Source organism: Lissotriton helveticus, chromosome 2_2 (genome assembly GCF_964261635.1).
Source record: "Lissotriton helveticus chromosome 2_2, aLisHel1.1, whole genome shotgun sequence".
In the NCBI taxonomy this organism is placed as follows: domain Eukaryota; kingdom Metazoa; phylum Chordata; class Amphibia; order Caudata; family Salamandridae; genus Lissotriton; species Lissotriton helveticus.
In genome coordinates this window covers 385,296,394-385,316,174 of record NC_136060.1, presented here as the reverse complement: position 1 = coordinate 385,316,174, position 19,781 = coordinate 385,296,394, and the positions used below count along the sequence as shown (strand labels likewise).

General features: G+C 48.3%; 1 protein-coding gene across 1 annotated transcript in view; it reads left to right on the top strand.

Moving 5' to 3' along the window:
* NICOL1 (NELL2 interacting cell ontogeny regulator 1) overlaps positions 1-14,634 on the top strand; it is a 60,837-nt gene extending 46,203 nt beyond the window's left edge. Inside the window, exon 4 of the mRNA XM_078678607.1 lies at positions 13,190-14,634. Within this exon, the coding sequence (XP_078534733.1) occupies positions 13,190-13,255 (66 nt within the window). The 3' untranslated portion in view covers positions 13,256-14,634. The remainder of the gene's footprint in view (positions 1-13,189) is intronic.
* The last annotated feature ends 5,147 nt before the right edge of the window (positions 14,635-19,781 follow it).

Below are 19,781 nucleotides of genomic sequence, written 5' to 3'. Positions count from 1 at the left end.
GGCGACTATGTATAGGGATGTGCAACGTTTTTAGTACATAAGGGTTAATTTTTCGTTGTTGGCAATTATTCTCCTTTCAGTAGTTGCAGGTTCCTGCTTCCCCTTCACACATACGTACCCCAAGAAGAGCATAACCTTTTTTTCCACACTTTCGTGTCCTAGGGCGGTATCATGACTGTGTGTGCTGGCAGCGAGCAGGGCTGTGGGCAATATTTTGATTTTGAGTAATGCATATCAGGCCGAGGGCACTGAGCCGCAACCTCATGCCCCCCCCCGCGGCCGGCCTTGTTCAATTCTGCGAGCGGGTCTGAGTTGGGTTGCTGGAGGCCGGCCCTCGACGCAGGAAGTGGCCAGCATAGCCCAGGTACAAGATTTTAGAATTTTACCGTCGAATGTGTGAGCACGCAAGCTTGTGTGGCACAATATATTCCTCTTTAAATTACGCACCTGACAGTTTCACAGCTGATCATTATAGGCACACCACGCACCTGCTTCCAGATAATAATCTGTTCATTATAGGCGAAGATTGCCGTTTCTTGTGGCCATGCTGCACTGCTGTGCTTTGCTGCAGTTATTTTTTTCTTTTTAAATGTGACGATTTGGAGCAACCAGACTAGCAGACGGAAAAGGCAGCCGGCTCTGCCGTGACCCTCACTGGCAGGGCCCGGTACCACAAGGCAGTGAAGCGAGGGAGCCTCACTTTACTCAGAAAGCGGAAACTCCGCCCCTGCAGCCTGGCTCCAACAACAAGGAAGGGAGGGCGGTTTAGGCCAAGCAGGGGCTGGTGACAGCGTGCCAGCCCAACTGGGACACATTCGCCTGCATTGCGCAGTTTCCGTAGGGCAGGCTGTTGGCCTCTCAGGGCAACTTTGGGGCAGCCCGGACTGTGAACAAACCCAGGTGGAAGAGGTCATCACTCACCTCTTGTTGACGGGGTGCCGTATTCGGCCTAATGGGGCACTCATTACACTGAAATTATGAAAACCTCACACATGGCAATCTGAAACCTTGGCAGCTATGCTCACCGTCTTTCTTCGGCAATCAGGAATCGGCATCTTGGAAACTTTTCCCACGACGTCTGCCAGCGGCTCCTGCTGCTCCTCTCGCAGCCCCTCCAGGCCAGGGACGACTGCTCGCACAGAGAGGCTGGTGATGCTCACACGACCACTGACTCAGGTGACTCCACACACCACCACGAGGAGGGCCCAGAACCGGATTCTACGTCAGCAGCGCGGCATCCAATAATGGATTGCCCTGCCCTGCTGCACGGTGACCAGCCAATCCTGGCGCCAGGATTCGCCAGGATTGGCTCGGGGGGGCACACTAGCTGCTCGCCCTGTCGCCAGCGTAAACGCCGGGGCTCCTGCCTGGTTTAACCAGCACCCCCCTGTCACTAATTTCATGGGGGAACTATCATTGCGCATGCGCGGGCAAGTTTCAGCCCTACCGCAGCATATGCGCATTAGGTATGCCTGCAAGCCCTGACTCTGACGTAGACCTGGTCTGGACTGTCACTCACAGACCAGCCCCGCCGCCCGGCCCAGCCCCCTGCGCATCCCGTTTCAGTCGGGTGCTGCCCGGGCCGGATAATCGCTGTAAAATAATTAAAAAAATACACGACTGAGTTCAGTTCTTTCTGTTTTGACAATTATTAATATACTTGCAGCCGCGGCGGGTCCATGGGCTGGTGGGGCTACGCCCCTACGCCCCAATGGACGCACCGCTGCTGCTCTAATGGGGCATACTGCTTTTGCTGAGTACGGTTCTCCCAGGCCAGCGGGCGGACTTCTTCAACACTCGAGCAGGGACAGCGTTGTTGGTCCTACAGAAAGAATTGATGGCAAAGCAGTTCCAAAGTTCTTTGAAGTGAACAACATATTAAACATATCCTGCATAATTTGTAAGGGATAAAGCATTGTGTGTTCTTGCCAAAATACCGCCACTAACACCATTGAGTGGAAGAAGTGGTTGCTGTGGCTTCTGTGGGAAGTTATTTTGTGTTGGTGGCTTAAGTGTGCGTCGTAAGAGTACCCCACTGCAGGAATCATGTCTTTTGGTCCTCAATAGAAAGCTGTGAGGAGGGAACTTGTGTGTGTTTTAGGATGCCATGCTTATGAGCGGGCACCGGGTTTACAACGTAATTGCCTAGTTCTCAGGAGACCAACTCTCTCCTTCGAGAAACAGAGCATGCCCGCCTTTTAAAATTTCTTTATTCATATATTTTGTAGTTAAAATAAAGGATACAACACATGCAAATATCATCTGTGTTCGTATCCTGAATTACAATGGCAAATTAACAGCTGATCAGAAGACGGGGGATACTTATTTACAATTGTGCCGCGCTGGGAAGTGATGAGGTGGTGATATCATGGGCGCAGTTGAGAGAGACGGCGCGCGGGTGGCCGGGCAGAATTGTGCCAGATGATGGTCTTGAAGTAGCGCAATTCGGGGTAGAGTGCATTGACATAGTCCAGTCTGCTTATTTTGAGGACTTGTGTGACTGTTTTCCTGGTGTTTTCTGGTAGCCCCTTGAAGATATTTTGTAGCATCTTAAGCAGGTGGAAGGAAGTGGAGGTAACTGTTGTGATTTATGCTGTCATGTCCACTTTTCATCCAGGATGATTCCAGGTTTATGGAGTGAGTGGTACGGGGTGGCAGGGGTCTGAGGTTCATTGGCCACCACGTGGAGTCCCACAAAGACGTTTTGCTTCAGGAGATCATCACTTTGGTTTTGTCCATGTTGAGCTTGAGGCAGTTAGACCTAATCTACGAGGCTACTGCAGTCATACAGGTGTTGGTCACGGGAGTCTTGTCTGAAAGGACAAAAGCAGTATAACGTCTATCAATTTTTCACAGATCAATTATGTAAGAAACTGGGGTATTGGTTGGAGGGGTATAATCCCCGCTCTGGCAACAGCTGCAATTGTTGTCAGAGTGAACCACAAAAGTCACTAAACTAACCACAAAAGCAGTCAGGCTCAACTTAGGGGCAATGTGTATGCAGCACAGAAACGTGAAAACACAACGCAAGAAAAATTTCAAATGAATTCAGAAAAATAGAGTACATTTTAATAAATAAAATGAGACTCAAACAACAAAAATCCAAAAAGTAGAATCGGAGATGTGCAGTTTTAAAGCTTCATGTGGTCATCTGGTCCTGCTAGACCAGGGTAAAGTCACAAATTCAGGCCAACCGCGGTGGAGCATGGGCCAGATACAGGGACCTTTTTCACCTTCTGAATGTCAAACGTGAAGAATCGAGTTTGGGGTGAAGGTGGCAGCGAGAAGCAGGGAGATCATCGCAGATGGTTGTAGCTGTGCAGCAGGAGACCTCTCAGAGCAGGGAAGAGCAATGAATGCATTCAGTTGGGTCCTAGCTGTAGCATGAAGACCAGGCCTGGCGTCACTAACGGTTGTTGCTGTAGCACGAAGATCCAGCTGGGCATTGCGGATGGTTGTTGCTGGAGCATTGCTTTGCAGTCACCGCAGGCTGTCCTTGCTGTAGCGTGAAGTGTACATCTTGCGTTGCCGGTCGTCATTGGTGCTCTCTCTAACATGAAAAGTTGGCTAACCAGAGCTTCGCACTGATGGTTGACACAGGTGGCAGAGCCTTGGCGAAAACAGGCCTGTTCACAGCCAGGAAGAGCCGAAATTTCAGGATTTCTCTTTTTCTTGCAGATGAGTGCACTCGGATGCCAGCCAAGAGTCCAGGACATCGGGAGGTTCCTCTTGGGGTTCAGGTACTCATTCTACCAGAGGTGAGCAGGGCTCAGGCAGGTCCAGTTGCAACTGGGTAGTTGCAGGAATGCTTCTGGACCTTGTTGCTTCAGTCAACTGACCCTTGGAGTCACTCAGGGAGCCTGGGATGAAGGGAGCTGGTCCAGTCTACCTTCACAAGCAGCAGGGCAGTCTTTTGAAGAGCGAGGCAGGCCCCAAACAGTAGGGCTGTCTTCTGAGGAACAAGGCAGGTCTCAAGCAGCAAGGCAGTCCTCTGTGGAACAAGACAGTCCTTCCTCTGTAATGTCCACTAGTCCAGTGTGTACTGAAGAGGTGGATGAGACGGTCCAATATTTATATCTGGTGCCAGCCTTTGAAGTGGGGGTGACATCCTCGCTACCCCCACATCTTGTTCTGCAAAGTTCTTCCCTTCTTCTGCCAAGACTTCAAGTAGTCTTGCTTGACAAAAGACTAGTGTCAGCTCCAACCCACCCAGCCTACCAACACCTAGTCCCGCTTTGTCTCACTGTCTGGAAAAAAAACCCCAAAAGCAAACTGCCAAGCTATTCAGTTATGTGACCAAGGACACAGTCTAAAGGCACCGAATGGTTAGAACATGAAAATGCCAAGTTTCTAAAAGTTTATATCAATATACACGAAAAGATACCTCTGACACCATCAATCAATTATCCATTCTGCCATAATGGTTACCTAAATTAACCCTGGGCTACCATTTATTTATGGATTCTTTCCGGATTTATTTTAAATGAAAAAGAGAGGTTGCCAACACATTCTGTTTTATGACATATAACCCCTTCTGCTTGGAAACAAACACTATTTTAACACAGATGTATAACACATAAACACTCATGCATAACACATAGCCACTGTTTGTATTATAAACATTAATATGGCCCAATACTTAAACAAAAAAAATACAAACATATATGCTTCAATTTAGAACAATACTTTTGCACATTTCCTATAACAACAATGATCCGTCCTACTTCATTATCATGTAATTGGGACTTCGTTTTACTCAGTCCTCAATTATATCCTTATTCAGGTTCTAGAGAGGTCAGGGACTTATTTACAAACTATAATACAGAGCATCTACAGTTCAGCTCATGTCTGCCTGGTATGGAACGGTGTCTTCGAATATGGTAGCTCTGAGCCTCTCTTTTTAGCAAGCCAACGCGTTTCGACCTTCAGTTGATAGGACCCAGTGTAAAATTTCAGACGAAGGTCTTCATCAGGGCGGGACTTTAGTCGGGTAGGACTTTGAATGCGTGCTTGAATGAGACATCAATTTAAACCTAACAAGGGACTAAACCTAATTTTTTTTTGTGTGCATTGTAATCATTCAGGTTAGGATCATAACATACCATTTTGCGGCTCACGTGAAGAAATAACGTGGTACTCCTATAGTGCTTTTATGGCATTTCAATCAAGGTGTTGTTTCAAGCCCTGCTCGCCAACACAGAGAAGGAACCACCTCCAGCTTTAACCAAGGGTTATTTAGCAATCTGAAAGAACAGGGATGAGGCAGTCCTCAAAACTCTGCGGGGGTATAGTGAAAGATTCACTTCACACAAGTAAGTAGGTCCTCGACTTTAGAAGCTACAATACATGTAAATTAAAGGTCAGATTTATCAAGGTTTTGTGCTGCCCTTGCACCATGCAAAATCTAAGTGAGATTTATCAAGCCACTCAAGGCCATCTTTTGTGCCCTGCATCACTTGATAAATTTGGAGTAATGCAAGGCAGCGCAAATCGCTACCTTGCTTTTCTCTGCCCCAGGGAGGCGTGCCATGGGTGGAGCGTGTAAGTTCCCACGCATCCACCCATTGATTTTAGTGCATTTTCAGATTTACCATTACTGGTAGACCTGGCAAGGCGTCAAAATGCTACGCCTCCCAGGTAAGGCATAACGAAGAGAAATATCTTTATGTCTCCTAGTTTTTTTCCTCTTTTTATGGGTACTGCATTCAGCATCGTAATCCTTGGGAACCATACATTTCCCTGCGAGAGGTGCACCGCTTTCACAGCTGAAGTTCCTGGGTACATATGGTCTTACAAATGATAACATTAAATATATAAGGATATATGTACTGGTTTGCGGTCATCTATAATCCAGTCTCAAGAAAGTCCCACAGAGTTTGCCTCGCTGCAGGACTCTCTTCAATTTAGAAAAGGGATACCCTCAATTTTATCCAACTACTTGGTTACCGATTCCTCCTCTTGTTCCTGCAAGTAAAATGCTATATTAGTTCACCTTTGGACCAACTCTTGATCAATAATTCTATCCAAAGCTGAAAAGAAATGAGACGATCTGATATAGTGTTTTCCACCCAGTCCTTGCCGGCTTCTTAAGGAGCTAAAATATAAGTGCAGAACTGTCTTTTTTAATGTAGACATGTCAGAACTCCTTTCAGATGGCTACCGGGCACGTAGTGTTACTGGGCCCAACAGTCTTGGTTGAGGCCTTTCACTCCTAAAGGACCCGTGCCTGACCTACTATGTATCCTGCTAAACTGGGCCAAGTAACCCTTCTGCACTTGACTCTCAGTGGTAGCAGTGGTCTCGCAGTCAAGGCTCCCTGGGGGGGGGGGGGGGGGGGACGACTGTAGGTACAGTTCAGTGAACACAATTAATTGGAGCGACCACAGTTCCCACATGGATGTCAGTTACAGTGACAAGTGCAGATCCCAGACCCCTGTCACTGCTCTTTATGATTCCATTATCAACACCATCTCCCCTTTCTGAGAACTGGCCTGGCCCCTCACTTGTGATCTATCACTTTATCAAAGAGCAGTTACTGGAAGTGTAAAGGGAGTCTTTCAATTTTCCTTACAGCATGTCCATACCCAGCTCATAGGAAAGCAGCAATACACAAATATGTGTGGGGGTATTCCTCTCTTCCTCATGTCTTCACCAGGCGGACGTGGCCTTCCTAAAATGGAACCCAGTGTCCTCAAAATAATGTACCATTGCAGGCACACTTACTCAGTGCACATTCACAGCACACTCTCTGACCAGCACTGTCCCTCCCCTCCATGCACTGTACCCTTATATGTACACATGCATTCAACACACACCCTCTGTCTGTGAATTCAGTACACACACTCTCTCAGGGCACTGTTCAGCACTGAAGCTTTTCCATATTTAACCAGAGTATGCTATTTACAGACACACACTGCCAGCACAAACACTCACTATGCGCGCTACACAACACTTCACTTTTCATGAATTGTACTTCCTGCAAGCACACATACATCCAGCACATGCTTTCATTGTGCATGCAATAGACAGTACTACATCTCTCATTCAATGTACTCTCCTCATACATACATGCACCCAGTAAATGTATTAACCACACATGCACTTCACAATACTGCTCCATCCTTGCACAGTACCCTTCCCAGGTACACATACAACCAACACAGAGTAACTACTCCTGTGCTGCACAGTACTCCACATCATACCTGATGTAGGCCAAGGGCGGGCTAAGCATATAGCAGCGGAACTTTTAAGATACATATAGGTAAGCTATAGCTATCTATATATGCAGACCCAGTTCTTAATTTGAGCCAGTTGCTTCTGGTGCTGAGCACCAGCGCTTAATCGCCAATAATAGCGCTTTTCTTGGAGACTAGTTAAGGACACATTTATTTACGTGGAGAATAAGTGATTTGCCTTGAATCCCAGGATGTTGAGCCGACGCAGAGACTCAAACCTGGTTCCCCAGCTCAGAAGTTTACAGCTCTGGCCATTGCGCCACATCCTCTCCCCACTTTCATGATTAGTAGTTGGTTCTGTTTTAGGCAGCGCGAGCAGGAGACATGTGCTAGTGCAAGCAGCCTCCCGATGAGAGCCCCTGCACTTATTTTCTTTTACAAATAAACCACTGTGCAAACCTACATACAATATTTTTGTAGCTGGAATTCTGTCTATGATTAAAATATAGTGCCACAAATAAACTCGATGTATTGCAAGTATCCTCATTGCCCAGATCAGCACAATCATGATGTCTCACCACTGTTTTTGGTTGAAGTCCTCTACAGCCTTAAGATACATTGCTAAACTACTGGACCATTCATCGTGACACTCAAAACTACATTGCACGAGTGTCATAATAGCTGGATTCCCCCACACTTTGCAGACAACTACTTCAGAATGCTTCCTTCTGTTATGACTCAAAATGCCCGCCTTCAGTAAAGCATTCAAAACACCTTAATATAGATATTATCTTTCCATTAAAAACTGACCACCAGACTGTCCAGCACCAGGGTCTGTGTTGAGAAATCATTATGCTGGGGTGTGCCCAAGAAAGCCAGCATGGCGTACGCAGCCTGGACGAGCTCCGTCCCGCCGGCTATTGATCCCCTGATTTATCCTATCCCTCTCCCACCCAGCACTAACCCAGTGGGGCGCTCTGGCAGCGGAAACAAGCGGCGAGCCTGGCAGGTGGTTTTGGGGCGCTGCAGTGCTCAGACGGCCGGTGCACGAGTCCCGAGGCGGAGAGGCCTACATCACGCCGCGCAGCCGGGACCTCGAGTTTCGTGACATGGTCATCTGACGGCCCTGGGGTCACGCATCGCAGTGAGGCCTACGCGACGAATCGGAGCCGGGGACCGAATTTACGGTGATCCGCTCGCCGGTCCCTGCAGCGACCTTCCCTGGCGGTGCCTGGCGGTGCCTGGCCCTGTGGGGCGGAGGTGAGGAGGTGTGGTCCCCCGGTAGTGCGGCGGCCTGTCGGGCCGACGCTAGATTACTCGGCGGCCAATTCGGGCCGCGGGGCGTAGTGTGGAGGGTCGGAGCGGCTGTGGGCCTACGCTAAATGAGGTGCTTGGACTGGGGCCTAACCCCGTTATGACAGACTATTGAGGTGCAGCACGCTTCAAGACCCGGGCGGTGATCTGCCCTATTCGCCATTGGTCCCGTGCGCACCGGAGGAATCTGCCCGCCAGGGGGGCCTGCAGGGAACAAGGGCCCACGCCGGGAGTCGCTTGGTGGACTGCAGAGGGGCCCAGGTGGAGGGGGCCCGAGTCCCGGAGCGACGAGGGGCAGTGAAGTGTAGGCCCCTGACCACGGACTGTTGAGGGCGGATAGGACCGCTGGACGGTCCCCGGGGCGGATCCTTAGTTGGAGCTGAACCTGTGGAAAATGCTGGGAGGGGACCTGAGTGGCACCGTGGGCAATTGCAGCCGAGGACAAGAGCGGTAAAGCGGGGTGGTGAGACACTGAGTGCAGCATTGGTAGTGCGGCTGGCGGGTCCACTGGGCCTTGGAGACCGAGTGAAGCATTGGTGAGTGGCCCCTCTCCGGCGGTACGGTAACAAGAACCTGGGGATACGCACAGCGGGGCCCGGAGTGGGGACCCCAGCCGCGATCAATTATGACCAGAGGCGGGAGTGGTGGAGGAGCCTCGAAGCAGGGGCCCATAGACAAGTTCACAGGCCCAAGTGGGGGTGCAAGTGCCTCAGGAAGCCAGCAAGCGCCGGGGCCGGACAACGCAGCTCTCATGGCGGCACTTACACAATCTAGAGATATGCTGGATGCGAAGATTGGGGCGGTTGGGGCGGACGTTACGCTACTACGCCAAGACCTGCGGAAAGGCGTGGCCCGTATAACAGAAGATGAGACCAGAATATCGAGAGTGGAGGACGATGTGGCGATCTTGAAGAAGAAGGTGGCTAGCATGGAGGGGATTCAGAAGGGCCTTGCACTCCGAGCGGAAGACGCGGAAAGACGGGCTCGGCGAAACAACCTGAGATTTGTTGGTTTACTGGAGGGCTGCGAAAAGGGCAACATGGAGACCTTCCAGACTCAGTGGCTGGAGGGATGGCTCCCGCCGGAATCCCTCTCACGCTGCTTCATAATTGAACGAGCGCATAGAACGCTTATCAAGAAGCCGCCTGTCGGCGCTCGCCCCCGACCGGTGATAGCCAAGCTGCTAAATTAACATGATCGGGACACTATCCTGCGACAAGCGCGAGCAAAGGAGCCCCTTATGTGCGACAATCAGAAAATCCTGATATTCCCGGACTACACCAAGCTGGTGCAGCAACAACGGCAATCCTTTACAGCGGCCAAGGCACGCTTGCGAGACCTTAAGATCCCTTACACCTTGCTTTACCCGGCCCGCCTGCGAGTGGAATTTCAGTCCCGTACCCTCTTCTTTACCACTCCAGAGAAGGTGTTCACTTGGACCGATGAAACTGTCCGAATCAGGGTGCACACTCCGCCAGATTGAGACTCTAACTCATCCTCTACGGCGGCGCCGCCGCGGACCCCCCGACGATCACGGAGCAGGAGCAACTGGAGATCCCGACCTCAGAAACGATCTCCCTCCAAGGAGGTGGTGGCAGAGACAGTTGATGCTCCTGACACTCAGTAGTCGGATCAGTGAAGGCTCGATTTGTACTGATCAGAATTTTGGCGCACAGATACATGTGAGAAGCGTGAGAAGTCACGAGATTCCTAGCTGAGGATTGACGAAGACTTCGGGAATCATCGCCAGACATGTTTGGACGACTATGGGTTTGCTGACATTGGATGTGTGAGGGTGGGGGGGTGCAGAATGGAGGGCGGACGCATTCCCCGAGTTCAGAGTTGTTCATTCCTTAAGGGGGTAGGTTGGGGATTGGGTGGGAAGTTCATGGGGATCCATTGGGGTAGATGGTCTCCGGCCTCCCGTTGGGGGTCGGCGATAACCTATGCCGCGACAGATACTTCACCGTTGCTGAGGTATGGGGGGAGGCTGGGGGGTTGAGGGGGAGTTTGGGGGGGTTGCATGGGACTTGGAGTTTGGGGGAGGGGAAAGGGTGGGGGGCAGGATGGGAGTTGGGGGGGATGGGGTTGCTCTGCACAATGTCGTTGAGATCTTTATTCTTGAGGTGTACTTGCCCACTATGCCCGTTGCTAGGCCCTGTGATGTGCTTGCGATTGGATGGCGGTTGAGAGTCTCGGACTGAAGACACCTAAGGCCTCTATGCGAGTGTTGAGCTGGAATGTGCGGGGGATGCTAGATAAAATTGAGAGGCGCAGTTCTGAGGTTGGGGAAAAGGGAGAGAGCGGACATTCCCTCGTTGCAGGAGACGCATCTGTTGGGCAACAAAACGCTTAGCCTGAAGAGATACGGCTATGATCAGGTTTACCATGCTGGGTTTGTGAGGGGGTCTCGAGGGGTGGCCATTTTGGTCCATCATAGACTGTCCTATGTCCACTCGACACAGTGGATTGACCCACAGGGCCAACATGTGTTTATACGGGGGATGATTGGTGCGAAATCCATAGTGGTCGGGAGTGTATATGCCCGCCCCCTTTACAGTGGTCACTAGTGGAGAAGCTGTTTACAGTGTGGGCGGAGATTCCGGAAGGACTGGCTGTGGTTGGGGGCGATTGGAATGATGTTATGCATTGTCGAGTGGATCGATGTAGGCCCGGGGGTGGACAAGTTGCAGACACACCCACTAAACTGGGAAATATGGTGCAGGGAATGGGATGGGTAGACGCGTGGCGTTATCTGCACACACATAGCCGGAGTATACATATGTTTCAGCGGTCCATAAATAATTTTCTAGACTTGACTACATCTTTGTCCCCACTGCAGTGATAGAGAGAGTTGACTCGGCTGACTGACCATTCTCCAGTCACGGTGGACATTACTCTAGACAGGGTGAGACAACCATTTCGATGGCGCCTATCAGCGTGGAACCTACAGCAGGAGGATTATCAGAACCGTATGGGGAGGCCATAGCTCATTACTGGGAGGATAATCTAGGCTCAGTGATGGATGTAGTGACACTCTGGGAAGCTCTAAAGCCCACGCTCCGTGGAGTGGACATTGCTTGGTGGCTCGTAGAAAGCGTAAGGAAGAGTTGGTGAAGGCCGCAGCAACGGTGGAGTTGCTGGAGACTCAATGCGGTGCGGCCCGGGACGGTAGGGAGGTGGGGCAGTTACTCTTGGCACAGCAGTCTTATGAGTTCCTGCTGCTCGACGAGGCCCGGCAAATGTGGTTGGCGACACAGAGTAGAATTTATCAATCGGGCGACAAATCGAGTACAATGTTGCATAGACTCTGCCAAAACACATTCCGGGCGCAGGTGCTGCCGGGCCTTGGAGATAAAGCTGGGGCCTCGATCTCGGCCCCAAAGAAGCTGGCGGACAGCTTCGCTCAGTATTTTGCGGCCCAGTATGCCCCACAGGAGTGTCTATCTGCGCTGGAAATAGATAGATTTATTGCAGATCTCCCACCACGCGCACTCCCAGAGGACGTGCGAGAGCGCCTCGAACTTCCGCTGTCGGCCGAGGAACTGGGCACGACCTTAGGGGAACTTAATACTGGCAAGGCCCCTGGGCCTAATGGGTTTCCGAGCGAGTTCTTCAAGAAATACCATCTCCAATTAGGGTTACACTATAAGAAAGCCTTAGAGGCGGCGAGAGAGCACAGACTCCTGCCGGCAGATTGGAGGCATGCTGAGATTGTAGTGTTCTGCAAGCCCGGACGACCCCCGGCCATACACGAGTTATATCGACCGATCTCCCTTCTAAATATCGAGGCCAAGATACTGGCCAAGGCACTCGCGAACCGGCTCCTCCCCCTTATAATGGAACTGATCCACCCGGACCAGGCCGGGTTCATGCCCCGTAGGGCAACAAGACACAACATCAGACGCGCGCATGTAGCGGTAGAGGCGATTGGGGGCACCGGGGCCCAGGCGGCGCTGTTACTGGCTGATATTGACAGGGCCTTTGACTCCCTGAGCTGGGTCTACCTCTTTGCACTCCTCTCACACCTTAACTTTGGGCCACACTTTATGTCCTACATGAAGCTATTGTATACTGATTTGACGGCCTTGGTGAGGGTGGCGGGGACCACGTCTGCGGCCTTCTCCATAGGGCAGGGCACCCGACAGGGATGCCCCCTCTCACCGTACCTGTTTGCTCTCGCTATGGAGCCGCTGGCTGCGTGGGTCCGAGTGGACGCACAACTAAGGGGCTTTGAATGGGATGCGGGTCCATCGGACAGAATCGCATTGTATGCGGATGACGTCCTGTTCTTCCTTACGGATGTGAATAGGTCGGGGCCTCGAGTCCTGGAGATCATGAGAGTATTCGGCGAATGTCGGGTGGAGTCTGACAATCTAACCTGACTGGAGTGGTGATTCTGATAGGCAGTTTGAAACTGTTATCACTGACGTCGCCCATTTTGTTTGCTTTGCTCTGATGCTGTTGTTTAAGGTCCATGCTGCCCACTTATGACTGAAAAAAGAAATCATTATCCTGTATAGTGTAATTTGGACTCTGATGCATAAAGATCAATAAAATGAATAAATACATAAATTAATGCATTTGTTGTCATGCACAATCTAGAATGTCTTAAGTCTCAAACTATTCTCCCCTTTCATAAACTATCCTTTGCTGTGTGTTTTAATTGTACTAATTACTATGATAAAACTATTTTACAGACAGAGACACTTCTCCTGCGAGCAGAGAAGAGAGGCCTGTGTGACTGCCTCCCATCAATCAATTGAAAGGACTTAGAGAAATGGTCTGCAGACGCCCTTCACTTTTAAGACTGTTCCACAATTTGCTGACCATCGGATTCAACTTGCGTTCGTCATGAACATGCATGTGTCACAATGTAAAGAATACTTGTGGTTTCCACAGCGACACAGCTGCAGATATGTACCATTCTGTGAGCTTGTATTTTACTATCTGTAGGAATCGGGGAAATAACACTCAAAAAACAACTATGTGGCAATGACTTCACTTTCTGCATCTTCAATTCCATTAATTTATTCATAATTTTCATCTGCTGCGCTACATATCTATTGAAAGATCCGAACAAGTGTTACATTATTATATACTTACCCTCAATTGTGAAGGGCAACATTTACATTTATTATGCTGTGCTGTATAGAATCGATTGACAGAAAATAAACATTAAGGGCCCGATTCATAAAGGTAAACTTAGACGTTTGAACTAAATTTAGACCAAACGTCTAAGTTTACGATTTTGGGAATTCACAAAGGGCATTTACGAGTAGTATCTTTATGTCCGCACTCAGAGCAAAGATCCGCCCGAGCGTGGACATAAAAATGCTACTCTTAAATGCCCTTTATGAATTCACAAAGACGAAAACTTAGATGTTTGGTCTAAGCTTAAACAAAATATCTCACTTTGTGACTCAGGCCCTAAGTATTTCAGACTTGAAATGTTCAGTTATAGCCTTTTTCAGATTTTAAATCCATTCATATTTGGTAGACATATTGTCTGTCACCTAATCTCAAGTTTCCACTGACTTAATGATTGATGGTAATGCACATTGGACTGGATTTTATGATTTTATCATCCCTTTGTACTTAACTCAAGCTTTGATATTCATCAGTTGTAGTCAAACATATTTATTTTTCCTAAAATTAAGTTGTCGGCTACCGGTACATTCACATTGGATTGTTTATCAGGAATAGATCAAAAAACCTTAATTCAGTTGTCCAGAATTCAAGGTATAGCATTTATAGGATCAAATATTCCTGCATGAAATCGTGATGTGCGCATACAATTATGATTTAAAAACAACTACTTCCGTCAAGTTGAATATGGAATTTAAAACTCCTATGGAAAGTATTCTGCTAAAGCCTAGTGAGCTAGAAATGTCATCAAGACCATTGTTTAACACCCTCAAATAAAACCTTTCAAGGACTTCTTTAATGCTAACCACAACATACACTGAGAGTGTCCGATCACAAAACGTATCAATAGCTAATAGATTTCATTTGCTTTCATCCGAAATGTGTTTCAACATACATTTTTTTGGTTTACTTGGCCTTGCCAAAATATTTTCAGTTTTTGGTCCTTAATTCGTTTTTTGATGTTATTAATAAGATGTAATAAAATACACTGACGGTACCTCATCAGTTGCTTTATTGCATGCATTTATGCCATTTATTACTGTGTATACTGTCAAATATAAGCATAAATACATTAAAACAAGTCCTGTCATATATCAAAGCAATAGATGCACTATATTACATCAAATTCCAATTTCTTTCAAACATATTTTTCAACATTTTCAATGCGTCATTTGCAATTCATGCAAATTAATACATAAATATGAAGATTAATGGTCCAAAGTGCTTTGAAGATGTAAATGTGGGTCTTTCAACCAGTAAATTGATCTTTGAATGGATGCAGCTAAGTGTAATATACAACACCACACTGCCCAGAGGCTATGGACGAAACCATGCACATATTGTTGATGTCAAGACATATGTTTAATAAACAAACCAGAGGAGGAAGGTTCGGAGGGAAAAATATTTAAAGACCTGCCCAGGGTGGAATCCCCTATTCAATCAATTCACTAACAAAAAACACACAATGGGGGTCTATATCTGGGCCTAACATGCTCCAAAAAAATCAAAACACACCGCTAACCATGTCAGTGGGTCTTGCTGAGGCTGTATACCATTTAGCTAACTCATAAACTGCCAACCTAGGCAATCCATGTATTGGAATTCACTTCAAATGTCGAATAGACCCATACAGAGAAGAACTGGATGTCCATCAACGTCAGATGTAGATCATGTATTCTCATTTGGTCATCCACGTAGGAATGGTGTTGTCCCATGATCATTGAGACTAGTCCATACCCTCTATTTATCTGGGTCACATCTCCGGATGTAGTGAAGACCATGCGAGCTGAGATCGTGATGGAATCCGGTGCAGTGCAAAAAAATATATGTAGTGTAGTGAGGTTAAAAAAGGATAGAAGATCAGTACCAAACTTTAATATAACTTGATCGCTCCCTTACTAAAAACAGGAACAGTGCAAAGATGCGGTCTAACCATATAACTGCATATATACGGCCAACATGTTTCAGCCTCTAGGGGGGCAAATCCCACGGCTTTCTTCAGGGCCACAGTCCTTAACGTTTGCTACTGCATAAAAAGTGAAAAACGTAACTAAATCAATCAAAGGATACAACTGTGTCATACATGTTTCTCTTAGTCCTCTGTATCAAGCAGTGTCGGTTGTATCTGTTCACAAAGAAATCAAGAAAAATACAGAAATATATAACATGAATGTCTGTTAATTGCTGACAAAGTTCAGTGGTGTGTTCGGAAAAAGTATCCCTCTCTGAGCAATTGTGTCTCACTCGGAGAAACTGCCCGAAGGGCAAGTTATCTCTGAGGGCTTTGGGATGTTGGCTCTGATATAACAAGAGAGAATTCCTGGCCATTGGTTTCCTAAATAGCTCGCTTTGTAGCCCTGGCTCGGCGGCATAGATAGAGAGATCCAAAAAGGAAATCCTGTCCTTGTTGATCTCTACGGTGAACACATATGAACACACATGAACATACATATATTTTTTTGCACTGCACCGGATTCCATACAATCTCAGCTCGCATGGTCTTCACTACATCTGGAGATGTGACCCAGATAAATAGAGGGTATGGACTAGTCTCAATGATCATGGGACAACACCATTCCTACGTGGATGACCAAATGAGAATACATGATCTACATCTGACATTGATGGAAGTCCAGTTCTTCTCTGTATGGGTCTATTCGACATTTGAAGTGAATTCCAATACATGGGTTGCCTAGGTTGGCAAGACATATGTTTACTCAAAAAGTTACAGAGATTGACATGAAAATTGTTCTAGAAATGAAAATCAACTCTTGCTTTGCCGAGAGCAGAGTCTGGGGCACTGGCTGAAGAGGGCACTAAGAACTTCATTGAAGAGCTCACTCTAATGGTTTTGGAGCTGAAAGCGAGCCTGGCAGACATGATAGAGAGGGTGCAGTACCTCGAGTACAAAGCACAAGACGCTGAGGGCAGAGTCTGTCACAGCAAACTACAGTTTGTGGGTTTTCCTGAAGACTAGGAAGGTAAGCATCCAGAGGCTATCCTGGAGGAATGGATCAAAGCAACCCTGGGTTCAGATAGACTGACCAACGTTTTTGCAAGTGAAAGGTTTAGAGAATCCCCACCAGACCCCCTCAAATCCGGGGAGACTCCCAGATCTCTCATAGCCAAAGTGCTACATTTCTGGGATAGGGATGCAATTTTGGAGAACGGCAGGTCTTTGGGTCGACTGTCAGTGGATAATTCTAAGGTGTGAGTGTTCCCTATCCCCTCTCTGGTTGTAGTATTGAAACTGAGGCGCCGCACACGTCTTGGCGCTCTAGGGCCGATCCGCTTTAAGTTGCTGCCACACTGCTCTCAGAGCACATTATGGATGCGGAGCCCTGGAGGGATTGTTTGATTGCTTCCTGGGAGCACAGCTCTGTTGGTGGATGTTGAGGGCGGTGCCTGATTGTCCGGAGCCTCGCCCTGGAGGGGAAGCAGTCCCGCTGTGCTGCAGCTTGCAAGTCCTGAGCTAGCTGAAAGACCTAGAGTGTCTTCCGGAGCCTGAGCGACGCGCTGAAGTTATACAGCACATCGAGATCAGGTGATCACATTTTTGTGACTATTCCAGTGCATGCCCGCCTTCCTTCCTTGGAATCGACACACCTGAATACAGAACTACTTATCCAACATGACGATCTTCATACAAAGAAGAGTTTTGGTCGTAGAATATACCTGATTACCGTCGGGGATGTCGGTACTCCTGTGGACCACTTACGACTTGTGAGGGGATTGGAGCTGGAGCTCGGCAGGAGCGGACACCGAGTCAGCCGTAGGGTAAGTCTCTCTCATGCCGGCCAACTCGAATCTCCCCTTATGGTGGCGGTGATCCATAGGCATAACAGGGAGAGCACCCCCCCCCCCTCTGCCCGATGCTATGAAAAGTCAGATGTGCGGAGAGTGACCCGAGCCCCAAGGGAGTTGTGAGAAGTCTGGACTGCACCCGCGGGTGACTGCTGGGCAGTGAATGCACGCGCTGAGAGTGCCGTACGTTATTGGGGACATATGGTGCTATTCATATTACTCGAGCTGCCTTTGCCGCATAAAAATCATATCACAGCACTGAGGAGAAAGTGAAGGTGCCTCAGTTGATGTGGCAGAGCCCAATCACCAGCTGAAATCGCCTTCGCGCAATGAAGGAAGTGGAAGATGTTAACCATCTGCGATCCCAGCTCTGAATGTCGGGTGGAGTCTGACAATGTAACCTGACTGGAGTGGTGATACTGATAGGCAGTTTGAAACTGTTATCACTGACGTCGCCCATTTTGTTTGCTTTGCTCTGATGCTGTTGTTTAGCATCCATGCTGCCCACTTACGACTGAAACTGAAGAGGGGTTCCTCCCTTCCTTGGCCTCTATGCCCTGCAGGTCATGGAAAGTGACAGAGAACTACCTCCCATAGAAGCCTGACGCAGTGAAAGAGTTCATAGGACTACTTTCTAGCTCGGAGCTATCACAGCCGCCATCTTAGATTGGTTAATCTTTATTTCTTACACCTCTCAGATATGAGACTAATCTAGTATCTGAAATCAGCCCTTGTAAGCTAAATAAACAGGTTTAGATAAAGGAACCAGGAACTCATTGGTTAGGACTCAGCTCGACTGATTTTAGCGAGTGCAAGATACCAGTCTTTCTAATAACCGGACAGACTTAAGCCACCAGCAAATATCTAGCAGGAAATATGATAGCAGGAAGCAATGAAGGTGTTAAGGCTGGCTCCACCCTGTTCAATTTTAGAGCCATATGGCTCCAACCTTGGACGCAATTTGTTTAAAGGGCCCCTGAGAGCCCATGCCACATTTTTTCCCCTATTCCACAGCTGTCCAGCAAGTAGTGGGCAGCTGCACCGTTTAGGTTCTTCACTTTTAGGGGACATGGACTTAATCTAGGAGTGAGACGCACTCCTTCGCCCTTTCCTTGGCCCGCACAACTGCGCAGCACTTAGTGCCTGCTGCAACGTTTAGGCCCCTCATTTAAGATGCCCAGCAAGTAGTGGGCAGCTGCCACGTTTAGGCTTGTGCCAAGGGCCCCCCCGTGAGTGTTGCTGCATTGGCTGCGTGCCCTGTCTTAGGCATTTGAGCCCCTTAGAGATGGCCAGTTGACCCAGGGGTCTATTACATTTGTAGGGTGCAAGGCCCTAGAGTGCTTCTTATAGGTGCTAGGAAATTTTATGTTTGTAGTATGTTTTATGCACCTTGATTTATGCTTATAGATGTGCTTTTATGCTCATTAGGTTTTTACCTACTACGTCTCGACTTTTCTACCTTTCAATCATGCGCCCGCCTAACCCCACCCGAAACTCTACGCTCGTGCGTTACGGACCCAACTCCTGGTCCATTAACTACCCTAACAAAATGACCAGTAATGCTAAAAAGAACTTCAAACACAGTACTCTAAAACAACACCCGGAAACACTCATTGTTGATAACTACCACTCAGCGCCCAACGGCAGCACGAAAACTAACTTCATTTTTTAGACCAACGCCCGGCTAAATGGAAAAACACCTTCTCTCTTCACCTTCAAGTCCCAAAGTCAGTAATCATTCCATATGGTGAAAAAATCTCCACTACCATATCCCCGACCTTCAAAGGGGAACTCACCATTTCCATCAACAGAACTGGAACCATTCTCATTCAAGCAACCGACCCGCACCTCACCACTTTTAACCACCACTTCCTCACTCTTCTCTCCTTGTTAACTCAACTGAGCCATCTCCCCAAACCCTCACCACCCTCACTAATAACGTGGAACTGATCCAATCTCCCTGCCCTGAAGGCCCTCTCCTCAACTCATGGACATCCTCCATCACTCACTACAATCACACTGCCCCTATCATTACTCTCCGTACCCACCACGATCACATCAACTGAGCACACCAGGAATGACAAACTCACAACTAACAATCCCCACAAGGCTGATCTTGACAGTTTGGACTCTAACCTAAGCCCTCCTGCGACTGAAATCCCCTCAGACACTCCCCTCCCCACCCCTGATAATCTGAACCCTCCCTCACAATCTTCCCCGACCCCCTACACAGTCCATGTCCCCTGACTCCCCCCGGGTCTAACGCCAGTTCCAATCCTATGGTCTCTCTCCCCCCTCCCTCCTCTGCACACAACCATTCCACTGTTGCACTCCCTCATA